The sequence below is a fragment of the Hylobates moloch genome, unplaced genomic scaffold (assembly GCF_009828535.3).
Source record: "Hylobates moloch isolate HMO894 unplaced genomic scaffold, HMol_V3 SCAFFOLD_17, whole genome shotgun sequence".
NCBI lineage: Eukaryota > Metazoa > Chordata > Mammalia > Primates > Hylobatidae > Hylobates > Hylobates moloch.
The window spans coordinates 33,497,516-33,510,306 of record NW_026652292.1 but is presented as its reverse complement, the minus strand read 5'-3'; the positions used below and the strand labels follow the sequence as shown (position 1 = coordinate 33,510,306).

At 37.9% G+C, this 12,791-nt stretch overlaps 1 protein-coding gene across 1 annotated transcript in view; it reads left to right on the top strand.

The window, feature by feature from the left end:
* Nucleotides 1-12,791, top strand: part of CPLANE1 (ciliogenesis and planar polarity effector complex subunit 1) — a 147,668-nt gene that overhangs the window by 83,552 nt on the left and 51,325 nt on the right. The window contains exons 29-34 of the mRNA XM_058430104.1: nt 1,151-1,438; nt 1,930-2,700; nt 4,272-4,438; nt 5,802-5,934; nt 7,157-7,208; nt 8,959-9,060. Of these exons, the coding sequence (XP_058286087.1) occupies nt 1,151-1,438; nt 1,930-2,700; nt 4,272-4,438; nt 5,802-5,934; nt 7,157-7,208; nt 8,959-9,060 (1,513 nt within the window). The remainder of the gene's footprint in view (nt 1-1,150; nt 1,439-1,929; nt 2,701-4,271; nt 4,439-5,801; nt 5,935-7,156; nt 7,209-8,958; nt 9,061-12,791) is intronic.

Here is a 12,791-nt window from a genome sequence, read left to right as displayed (position 1 = left end):
TCAAAGTATAATGCCTGGACAAGTAGTATCAGCATCACTTAGATGTTGGAAATACAAATTCTCAGGCCCCTATCCTAGACCCGTTGAATCGGAAACTTGGGATAGGGATCAGCAGAGTGGTTCAAGTCCTCCAGGTAATTCTGATGCATGCCGAAGTTTGAGAACTTCTGTACTAGCCTATCTTTTCATTATCCCTGCTGTAAATCTCCTGTTCCAGCTAAGCCAATGTCTATGCTAGTGCTTCCCAAGCTTTTCTGGACATTGAAATAACCTAGTCATCTTAATGAATACAGATGCTGGTTCCTATCCCCAGACATTGCGATTATTGATAGAGAGTGACCTGGTCATTGGGACTTATAAATACTTCTCAGGTGATTGTAATGTGCAGCAAAGTTTGGGGACAACTGGTGTCTGACTTTACTTTCACCTAGTCAGCGTTTCCAAGGGAATTCCTTGCTCTTCACCTGTGTACTGCTTTCTGCTCATTGCTGAAAACTGTCCAAAATACACTTATTCTGGGAATCTGTCTTTTTTTGTGTGTGTAGACAGAGTCATACTCTGTCACCAGGCTGGAGTGCAGTGGCACGATCTTGGCTCAGTGTAACCTCCGCCTCCCTGGTTCAAGCGATTCTCCTACCTCAGCTTCCCAAGTAGTTGGGACTACAGGCGCGTGCCACCACACCCAGCTAATTTTTGTATTTTTAGTAGAGATGGGGTTTCATCATGTTGGCTAGGATGGTCTCAATGTCTTGACCTCATGATCTGCCCACCTCGGCCTCCCAAAGTGCTGGGATTACAGGCATGTGAGCCACTGTGCCTGGCCTATTCTGGGAATCTGTCTTTATCCCACTCCTTTGATCCCTGGGATGTTTATGGAAACTGAATACTGTAAACTGTTTACAAATAGTTCCAAGTTTCATTCACAAGTGAGTATTCATATGCCCGGTTGACAGGAAGTTATCATTTTTTTCCTCTCCCTTTAAAAAAAAAAAAAATTTCCCTGACTGTGCCTCCGGCTCAGCATTCATGATTCTCACAGATACTAAGACAAACGTGTGACTATTGTAGAATACTCAGATGATTATTGTTGATTCTTTAGATTCTTTTTGTTATATTTTAAAATATCGCTTCAATTTTCGTTTTATTCAAGCTGCAACAGATCAACTTCATGAGCCTAATGCAAATAGTAGGATCATCCTTTGCTAATCTCCCAGATATACAACAACTTATACAGCAGTCTCAGTGTGTGCATTTAGGGGAAAGCCAAGAATCAAACCTAAGAGGATGTGATGTTGAAGACAGCAACAAAAATCTTAAGGAGAGATTTTTTCTTAAACCACAGTCAATGGGAGAGAACACCAGAGAGCCTCGCAAGAACAGCCCACACTGCCATGAAGGAACTATCCCATCTGGTCAAAGTAGTACTGGAAACATACAGGTAATATATGTAAAAATACCATTAATGGCTGGGCGCAGTGACTCATGTCTGTAATCCCAGCACTTTGGCAGGCTGCACCTGAGGCTGGGAATTTGAGACCAGCCTGGCCAACATCGTGAAACCCCGTCTCTACTAAAAATACAAAAGTTAACTGGGTGTGGTGGCGCATGCCTGTAATCCCAGCTAGTCAGGAGGCTGAGGCAGGAGAATCGCTTGAACTCAGGAGGTGGAGGTTGCAGTGAGCCGAGATCATGTCACTACACTCCAGCCTGGGTGACAGAGCGAGACTCTGTCTCAGAAAAAAAAAATAATAATAATAATGTCCTGAGTAGTTCAATAGTCATCGTGTTTTTTGTTGAATAAATAATTTTTTTTTTTTTTTTTTAGCAGTTACTACATTCTACCCGCTGCAAAACATACTGAATGCCATTTACAAAGTAAGGAATTTCTAATATATTCTAAACTTACATAATATTTTTTTTCTCTTCCAGAATGTTACACATGGGAATATTCCTTTATGTCAATTAAATGGCCAGCCCCAGAAAAGAGGACCAATTCCATCATCTCAAAACTTACCATCCACTTCGTTTTATCCAGCTCCTGCTGGAAATACTCACCTCTACCTTTTGTCCACACCTTCTGTTGTTCAGAAGGCACCTAGACTTATCTCACGTGCAAAAACATTTAGTCCTGGTGATGGCTTTCCTTTGCTTCAATTTAAGTCTAAACAAGAATTCCAGCCCCTTTTCTTACATACAGGAAGTATTCCACAAGTTCCCTTCAGGCCTCTGCCACAACCAAGAGAGGCTTGGGGATTATCTGACTCCTTCCAACCTGCTCTGCCACGGAGAGCAGCACAAACTACTCCAGCATCCCATTTGAATGTAAGCCAGTATAATACTGAAGCCAGAAAAAAAGAAGTTGAGCAGAAGATATGGGCAGAAACTGTAATTACAGAAATTCCTAAGCATGTGAACTTGGATCAATATGTTGGACAAGAAAATTTGACACCTCAACAGGACTCTTCAGTGTTTATAAAACCAGAAAAACGATTTGATGTTAAGCCAGGGACCCTTGAGATATCTCCTCACCATTCCTTTGGACTTCCGTTACTATACCTGCCACTTAAACCTTCTAATATGTTTCCATCAACCTCAAGAGCATCTATTACAGTTCCCTCAACACCTATCCAGCCTATAGCAGAAGAAAGAAAATACCCAAGATTGTCATTACTTCATTCACGTTTGTCCCCAGAAAATAGGGTAATGAATTTTTGTATGGTAATGCAAAAACAGTGTCCTGCACTATTTTTTTCATACCATAAGTACTGTGTGGTCAATGAAAAGCTCTTGTACAGAAAAAAATGCTTGTTATAGAAAATAGCATATAAAAATTAGGTTTAAAATAATGATTGTAGCTGGGCATGGTGGCTCATACCTGTAATCCCAATACTTTGGGAGGCCAAGATGGGAGGATCCCTTGATCCCCAGGAGTTTGAGACTAGCTTGGGTAACGTAGGGAGAAGCGGTCTCTATTAAAAAAATTGTGTATTTTAAAGGTTTTAGGTCTTTCTATCAATACCGGAATTTACTGGACTCTTGTAGATATTTCTGCTTCTCTGGGAAGAAATGAGAAGTAAAATTACCAGGTACTCTGTGTAAGATTTAAACACTCAAAAAAAAAAAAAGCAAAAAAATTACCAGATGCTCTTGTTTATGTGTGTGTAGAGAGGAGAGCAAGTGAGCACCCATACTGTTTGAGGTTCCTAGCAATTATTGTATGATCTTCAAATCTTTGACAGGTTACATTTGTTAAATAGATCCAGATCTGTGATTAGTAGCGCATATATTAAAATGGTAGTTTTATAAACCCACCAAGTCCTCTTTAAAGGTATAACTTTTGATTTATGAAATTAAAATGGTTTAGGCTCTAGTTTTGAGGAGAGCAGTACTATCTTAGGGAGGTAATTGAGTAATGCATTCTCTGGTGTACTTTTATGATTTGAAGATGGTACTGGGAAAGGAAATGGTTATTCCTTAGCAAAAATACTTACTATGCTTCCTTTTCTTCTGAACATATAATGAGCCGAAGAAGAACCCCAAGTTTTTATCACCCAATTCCCAAGGCTTCAGGGATTTTCAGCATATTGCTGGTCTTTTCCATCTGTGGTTTTCGTGCCTCTGCATCTTCCCTGTTCCAAACAATTTCAAGTTAAATGTTGGACATTATATAATTTCATTTATAAGAGGAAAGGTTTTTTTCTGTTTTTATATATGAGACGGAGCCTTGCCCTGTCACCAGGCTGGAGTGTAATGGCGCAATCTCAGCTCACTGCAACCTCCAACTCCCAGATTCAAGTGATTCTCCTGCCTCAGCCTCCCAAGTAGCTGGGATTACAGGCACGCACCACCATGCCTGGCTAATTTTTTGTATCTTTAGTAGAGACGGGGTTTCACCATGTTGGCCAGGCTGGTCTCACACTCCTGACCTTGTGATCAGCCCGCCTCGACCTCCCAAAGTGCTGGGATTACAGGCGTGAGCCACTGCACCTGGCCAGAGGAAAGCTTTTTAATAAGGGAATGAAATTAGGAAGTTGAGAACTTCTAGCTTAATTTCTGAAATAGGATGACCCATTTGAAACTTTCAGCACTTTAAATCACTTTTTCTCTATGTACACTCATATTGCCAGTTTAAATCAATTTGTTATATTTGATTTGTTTTAACTGTTGCACAGTTTAATTTAAACAACTGTATTTTTCCTCAGTCTTTTGTTGAAGTATTACATAATTGAGTTTGCAATTTGTCATTCTTATGCTTTGTTTCTTTCTTGTAGTGCAAAAAAACACAACTTATCCCAGTTGAAAACCTCATTGCGTTTAAACAAAGCCAACAGAAACTAACACATAATTTATTTGAACAAGGTGATGCTGGACACCTTCAACTTCTAAAGGTCAAAATAGAACCACCTGAAGTAAGACAAGGAAAGGACAGTAAAAAAAGGCAAGACTTAAGTGAAATTTTATTCGATAATATATATCAGCAAGTTCATTATTATTTATAATCACACAGTAATCTGGTTCAGTCTCCTAGGCTATACACAACTGCACATTCAGTTTTCAAGTGTCACGCATCTGAAAACATTTTATGTGAGAAAAATTCCTATTTTGTGAGACAAATACTATATTTTTTTTCCCATTTTATTAAGGAATTCTTTCCTACCATTCATAGACTGGAGGATTCTTTTACAGTGTCTGTAATAGGATGAACAGTCATTTGCTGCTCAAATATTTGGTACAATATCCCATATGCAGTAGTCCTCCCTTATCCCCAGGAATACATGCCAAGACCTTCAGTGGATACCTGAAACTGCAGATAGTACTGAACCCTATTATATATTTTGTTTTTTTTCCATATATACATGCCAATGATAAATTTTAAGTTATAGATTAGGCACAGTAATCAATGCACAATAACTAGTAATAAAATATAACAATTATAACTATGTTGTAATACAAGTTATAAGAATGTGATATCTTTCTGTCTCTCAAAATATCTTACTGCACTGAACTCATCTATTTTCGAACCAAGGTTGAACCCTGATAACTGAAACCTTGGAAAGTGAAACCATGGATAAGCGGGGACTACTGTATCATCCAATACTTTGAACCAATCATCTTACCATATTCTTTAGACTTACAGTAAGCAGGAGGGTAGGTGATGTAAATTGTTTCAGGGCACTAAGAAATGTGTATGTGAAAAGCAAGGCTGTGACTTCTAGTGAAGAGCACTTACTGTAGTGTTTTACAACATATATTGATTGGTAGATTATTACTAAGTCTAGAAAATACTTTTAAAATTTCACATTTATCAGACTGTAAAATCTGTTACTAGTGCTCTCTTTCCAGAAATTTTCTGTTTCCATCTATTCCTTCTTCAAATTAAGTCTTCCCTTTAGCATTTTGAGACCTCTTTCCTCCTTGCTGTGATTTTGCTGAGGTGACTAAGTGTGCTTAGTGTCTTCAAATAGACAAATGGAGGTATCTGATAGGGTTTCTGGCACCAGCTTCAAATCCACAGAAAAGAGAGTTTAATAATTACCTAAGTTGTGTAACCCTGTCCTTAGATTCCAGTGACTAACATAGAATAGTCAGTTCAGTAATAGACGTTCTAGAAATAAATTTCACATTTGGTGTTTTGCTTATATTTGCTTGTGTTTGCAGAATATCTTGCTAATTTAATTAAATGCTGTTGAAAATAATTTATGAACATAATTTTGTCAACTGTATGCCTATATAGCATGATAAATGAAAAGCAAATGTTTCTATAGTTGTAAAAGTATGTTTTATGCTATTATGTTTAACAGGGAAAGAAGAAGAGCTGAGAAAGAGCTGCAAGAAAAAAGATGTGAGAAACTGAGGAGAAAACCAAATGTGACTTTTCGACCAGAGAATTCCATAATTAATAATGATGATTCAGAAATCATTAAGAAACCCAAGGTATAGAAAAACTGCTATAGATAATTCCCTGGTTTGCATGTGCACTGAGTTTGGTATGTCTTTGTGGTTTATCTAGTCTGACTGCTGGGAGCTTCTGATTGTGACTAGGAGGATCTTTATATCATTTAGTATATCAGTCCCTGCTGCCTTCCTCCACAGAGCAGTAGACATAGAGTTCTGAATGTGAAAAGCAACTTGATGGTACATCAAAAACTGCAGTTTAGAGCATCTGCCTGTGTGGCTTTTTTATATTTGAAATCACCCTTTGCTTATTTCTATGACATCTTAATGTATATGTTATGTTATTTGGGCTTCTCCTAATACAGTTTCACCCTTCCCTGAGATTCCTCTAGGATTTCCCAAACAGGTTTGTTGTGTAACCTCTATTTTAAGTCAGGTCTTTTTTTAAAATTTAATTTATTATTATTTTTTAGAGATAGGGCCTTGCTCTGTTGCGCAGGCTGTAGTGCAGTGGCACAAATACAGCTTACTGCAGCCTCCACCTCCTGGGCTCGGGCAATCCTCCTGCTTCAGCCTCCCAAATAGCTGGGACTACAGGTGTGTGCCACCATGCCCAGCTAATTAAAAAATATTTTTTGAGAGGTGGGACCTTGCTGTGTTGCCCAGGCTGGTCTCCAACTCCTGACCTCAAGTGATCCTTCCACCTCAGCCTCCTAAAACACTTGGATTATAGGTGTGAGCCATCATGCCCAGCTTTAAGTCAGGCCTTTTAAAATATACCTTCTATATTTGGTGACTGTCTAACTATTTTTGCAACAACAGATTAAATAAACAGAAACGTATTAATAGTTTTGTTTACACTGATTTCTAAAAGGCATGCTTTTTCAGTCAGTCCTCAAGAACATGTCTAGAGGCACTTAGTACAAATGTTTGTTGAGTCCATGAAAGATTTTTGACAGGATGGTGTACTATTTGAGTATTATCAAAGCTACTCTGTAGAAGAGAGCTGCACATGGTAACCTAGGAACTTTACATTGAATTGGTAATGCTCTTTTTTATTGTTTGGCTTATGAATTTTCTGAACTCTTTTGTAGAGTTACTTTGATAGAGTAAATAATTTGATAGAATAATTATGTCTAGAATGATGGAAGTTGAAGTTATACCTGAGAATTCAATCTTCAGAGCGATTGATTTTTTTTTTTTAGAAAATAATACACATCTTTGAGTTAATCATAGATTAATCCTGTCGGAATTCATTTAGGAAGAAGAAAATTGTGGTTCCCGTCCTTTGGATGACTTCGACATTCCTTTTGGTATGTGTGTGTATGATTAATGTAATGTCTAAGTTTAGAGTTAAAATTAGCTTTCTAGAAATATGTACAATATGAAAATGAGGCTACCTACATTTCTGCCCGGCTGACTACAAATTCAAGGGTTCCTATACTCCACCCGCCTCAACTCAGGTTTGATAATTGATTAGAAAACCCACAGAAATTGGGAAAGCACTTTACTTATGATTACAATTTTATTATAAAGGATACAACTCAGGAATAGCCAAATGGAAGAGATGCACAGGGCAAGGCAGTGGTGGGGGTGGGCAGCACAGGGCTTCCATGCCGTCTCTGGGATGGCCACTCTCCTAGCACATCCATGTATTCACCAACCTGGAATCTCCCTTAACCTGTTTGCTTCAGAATTTTTATTGACTTTTCAGTACATAGGTATAATTGATTAAATCACTGGCCATTGTGATTGAGCTTAATCTCCAGCCCCTTCTCTTTCCCAGAAGTGGCAGTAGGATGGGTGAATTTGGGGGCTGATAGTTCTAACCCTCTCATCATGTGGTTGGTTCCTCTGGTGACTAGGGCCTATGCTGAAGCTATCTAGGGGCTCGCAAAGACACCTCTAGCATAAACTTAGGTATGATCAAAAGGGGCTCGTTAGAAATAACAGACACTCCTATCAGGAAATCCCAAGATTCTGAGGACCTGTGTGCAAGAAACTGGGTCTTTGTAGACCAAATATATATTTTTTATTATACCACAATGCTCCATAATTAATACTTTCTGATTCTACCTAGTCTTCCTGGGAGATCTCCCAGAGAAATCCACGTGTAAACCCAAACTCTCACAGTAGACTTTGGATTTTGATTTTCTTTCCTCTTGAGTTTTTCTACTTGTGTAGGAATTACCTCAGGTACACCATGTGAATTCTGAATTCCTTATTTCTACTCTGCCCCAACTGTTTTTTCCTCCTATGTTCTCTTTCTCCATTTGTGTTGATATCAGTCTAAGCCAGAAACACATGATTCTGAATTCTGTCTTCCCTCTTATCCATTCAGTAACCAATTCTTACCTATTTTGCTTCCTTTGTAATTCTTAAATTTAACCTGTTTCCCCATCCCTCACCATTACTAGATATATCTACTCAAACCTATTTTCCACACACTGGCTAGATTGTTTTCCTAGAATATGAATCTGACCATATCATTTCTCTGCTTAACAGCTTCTACTGGATCTTCATTAGCCAGAAGAATATCTAGGTTTCTAAGCTGGACATGCAGAGTCCTCAACAGTTTTGGTTTTGATTCTACCATGTCTTTGAGATTCAACTTACATAACACTTCATTCAGAAAGCCCATTTTAGGCTGGACGCGGTGGCCCAGGCCTGTAATCCCAGCACTTTGGGAGGCTGAGGCGGGTGGATCACTTGAGGTCAGGAGTTTGAGACCAGTCTGGCCAACGTGGTGAAACCCCATCTCTACTAAAAATACAAAAATTAGCCTGGCATGGTGGCGGGCACCTGTAATCCTAGCTACTCAGGAGGCTGAGGCAGGAGAATCACTTGAACCCGGGAGGTGGAGGTTGCAGTGAGCCGAGATTGCGCCACTGCACTCCAGCCTGGGCAGCAGAGCCAGACTCCATCTCAAAAAAAAAAAAATTTAATAATATCCTGACACCCTATATTTTACTTCCATTGAGTTAGGTACTGTGCTGCTGGGCTGGGCTCCTGATAATATGTTAGCTTCTCAATGATTACTTCCAATGTTTTGTTATATTTAAGAAATGCTACAAGATGATAATACTTCAGCTGGATTGCATTTCATGGCCTCTGTAAAAAAGAAAGCTATGGGAAGTCAAGATGCAAGTACAAATACAGACCTAGGTAAATGCTGTTTTTCTTTTTAAAAAAATTCGTGTATTTTGATACAATTAAGTTATCTAGACTTTTCCTTTAAGGCAGTGATTTAAAGGGAATTTTAAATTATGTGATATTATTTACTCTGCCTAGATTTTTCTCTCCAATCTTGGTATATACTGTAGAAATCAAATTTATAACTTAAACATAATAGAGACTTTTCTTCAAAATTGCCATAGACTACATCGTAAGTCAGTAAAAATAATGCTTTGACTTTGGATTATCTATGTTATTGATTACCTTCACTGGAATTGCATGCCCAAGGTTGAGAGGCCTGGGATTGTGGCTAGTGAAGGTGAGCTAGGAAGGACTGGACTGGGTTCGGTGAGGGAGGGGTATGTAACTGTGTCCAGGAGTAGAGGAAATAAGTGTTGGAGGACCTATTATTTGGACTGTTTCGTGACAAATTTCCTCTTTAATATTATTTATCATTACGAATAGCATCTTGAATAGTGCTCTACCCATTGTATCATAGTAATTCTTTTTTATGATTTTTAGTAAACAGTTTCTTTTACCCATGTACAGAACCTTGTGCGTGATTTTTGGCCTAACTTTATCTTATGTTTTAAAAATGTAATCATTGTAGAATATTTGGGTGATTTAGCAATCTATGAAGAAGATGAAAATTAACCATAATCACACCACTTAGCAATAACGGTTTGATATTGTTTTTTCTTTCAGTCTTTTGTGCATTTTACATTGTTAGATACAGTATATAGCATAGGTGTCCTCCCTTACTATTTAAACTCTCATTGTCCAGATATTATTGGCTATCTTCTCTAGCTTTTCCATGAGAGTTTAGTTTAATCCTCCTGGGTCCCAATGTTGTATTTTTCCAAGTACCATGGGATGCTCTTAAATTAGAGTGTATCTTTAACATATTATTTATTTTGTTATTTGCATCATAGTACATTTGCTACAATGTTGACGGCAATTCATCTCTAATGTGTTCAGTATTATTGCATATTGAATGCTAACTAATGAATTAAATGAATATTAATCAAAAAGTTATATTTAAAATGCTTTATATGTAGTTATCCTTGATGGGTTTTTATTTAAGTATTTAAGAGTTGTTTAATGATGTTTGGGAAAATTAGATGGGCTAGGACACCTTTTTATTTCCATTTGAAATACTGTCATAAAGTCTCCTGGAATCAGAAAATTCACTATCCAGCACATTTGCAGGAGTGGATTAGATTTGCATTACAAGGGATACCTGTATTTTGTATCCTGTTCATTTCACTTTGATTTATATGTATGGCAAACATGTCCCTGTGTCATTTAAAAAAGTGCTTCATAAGCGTATTCCTTCTTCCAGCTATATATTAGACAGTTTCCAGTTTTTTCTCCTACAAATTATGCTTCAGTGAGTATCTTCCTGCATAAGAGACTTTTTTGGTTATTACTGTGACTTAGCTAAACTTTTTAACTTTGCCAATCTGATAGGTCAAAAAAAAGTGATTATAGGCCAGGCGCGGTGGCTCACGCCTGTAATCCCAGCACTCTGGGAGGCCGAGGTGGGCGGATCACTAGGTCAGGAGATCGAGACCATCCTGGCTAACACAGTGAAACCCCATCTCTACTAAAAATACAAAAAATTAGCCAGGTGTGGTGGTGGGCGTCTGTAGTCCTAGCTACTTGGGAGGCTGAGGCAGGAGAATGGCATGAACCTGGGAGGCAGAGCTTGCAGTGAGCCAAGATTGTGCCACTGCACTCCAGCCTGGGCGACAGAGCAAGACTCTGTCTCAAAAAAAAAAAAAAAAGTCATTATTTTAATTTGTATTTCTTTCTGAATGAAGTTGAGTACACATAAAATGGTTTTGATATAAATGATGACTCTGCATTTGAGAAACTTTTTTTTTTTTTTTTTTTTTGAGATGGAGTCTTGCTCTGTTTCCCAGGCTGGAGGCTGGAGTGCAGTGGTGCAATCTTGGCTCAAGATTGCCTCTGCCTGCCAGGTTCAAGCAGTTCTCCTACCTCAGCCTCCCAAATAGCCAAAGTCTCCTGACAGGTGACCTCCATCACGCCTGGCTAATTTTTGTATTTTTAGTACAGACAGGGTTTCACCATGTTGGCCAGGCTGGTCTCAAACTCCTGACCTCAAGTGATTTGCCCTCCTTGGCCTCCCAAAGTGCTGGGATTACAGGCTTGAACCACCACATCGGAATTGAGAAACGTTCTTAAATGTTCATTATCTAAGCGTGTCTTTGAGAAAGCCTTGGAGGTACATTGCTTTTGTTGCTAAGTAGTTTATCGAAGTTGGCAGCTATTTCCTGAGTCTGCTGTTCATCTAGGTGAAGGCCCAAGATATAAATAATAATAAAATTTGAAATTACATTAATTATTTAAAATTACATTGTTAAGCTGTCACTCTTTGTTTCTACCTATCACCTTTTATGCATAATATCTTATTATCTGTATTCATATATTTTAATTTTTTCTTGTGTTTGTGAAATTTTTTTGTTTTATCTTTTTGTCTTAAATTTTTAATGTACTACAAGATAAGGAAGCTACTTCTCAAGAAGTTGTTTCTGAATGTGGTACCAAGAGCAAATAATTTCTTGCACATCATGTGTGATTTCTTTTTTTTCCTAAGAACAGTATGACTTATTAAAGATATATCTGCATGATGCCAAAGCTAGTCACCATCCCCCATAAAAAAGCAGTTAAACCAATCAATTAGAGAGAGAATGATTTCAGTATTTTTATTTTCCTTTTTTTTTCTAGTTTTAAGTGGTTTAAATTCAAGCTTTGGTAACAAGTACTCAATATGAGTTACATTTGAAAATAGTGCTTTATTGAAAATACAGTGCTAGAAGATAAAGCTAGAGGCCTAGAACAAAAGGCACAGAGTTAAACTGTCTGCTGATCTGCTGTGACAGGCCTGTTTATTTTACTGTTAAATAAGAAGCAGTTAACATTTGTGAAATTTAGATGTTAAAATACCTTAGGTGGTAAAATTTAATTATAGGCTCTGTGAATATACTATATACCACTGAATGATACCCTTTTAAAGAATGTGAATTAGCTGGGTGTGGTGGCTCACGCCTGTAATCCCAGCACTTGGGAGGCTGAGGCGGGCGGATCACAGGGTCAGGAGATCGAGACCATCCTGGCTAACATGGTGAAATCCTGTCTCTACTAAAAATACAAAAAAATTAGCCAGGTGTGGTGGCGGGCGCCTGTAGTCTCAGCTACTCAGGAGGCTGAGGCAGGAGAATGAACCTGGGAGGCGGAGGTTGCAGTGAGCTTAGATCATGTTACTGCACCGCAGCCTGGGAGACAGAGCGAAACTCTGTCTGAAAAAAAAAAAAAAATGTGAATTATGTTTCAATAAAGCTGTCAATAAAAATGAGCAAATAACAAGAAAGTGTTCAAGTAAAAAAAAAATTAGTTATAGGTTAATCTTCTAAAATCTGGTTTTGTTGAAACTTCCCTAAAGTAGACAAACATGACTTAATATATCTGATATGGAAATAGGAAATTTTAGCATTTTCTTGATGTAATTTAGTTACTTTATTGTTCTTGTGGATCATTCATATGAGAAAAACAATAGTCAGCTTCCATTCAATTATGAATTACTCTAAATTGCCCTTAGAATAGAATTTGCTTTAATTATTTATACCCGTGTCACTTCTACTTAGATTTCAAGAAGTACAATTTATGTTGTTTGTTGCTAACTTGTTCATACAAAGCTG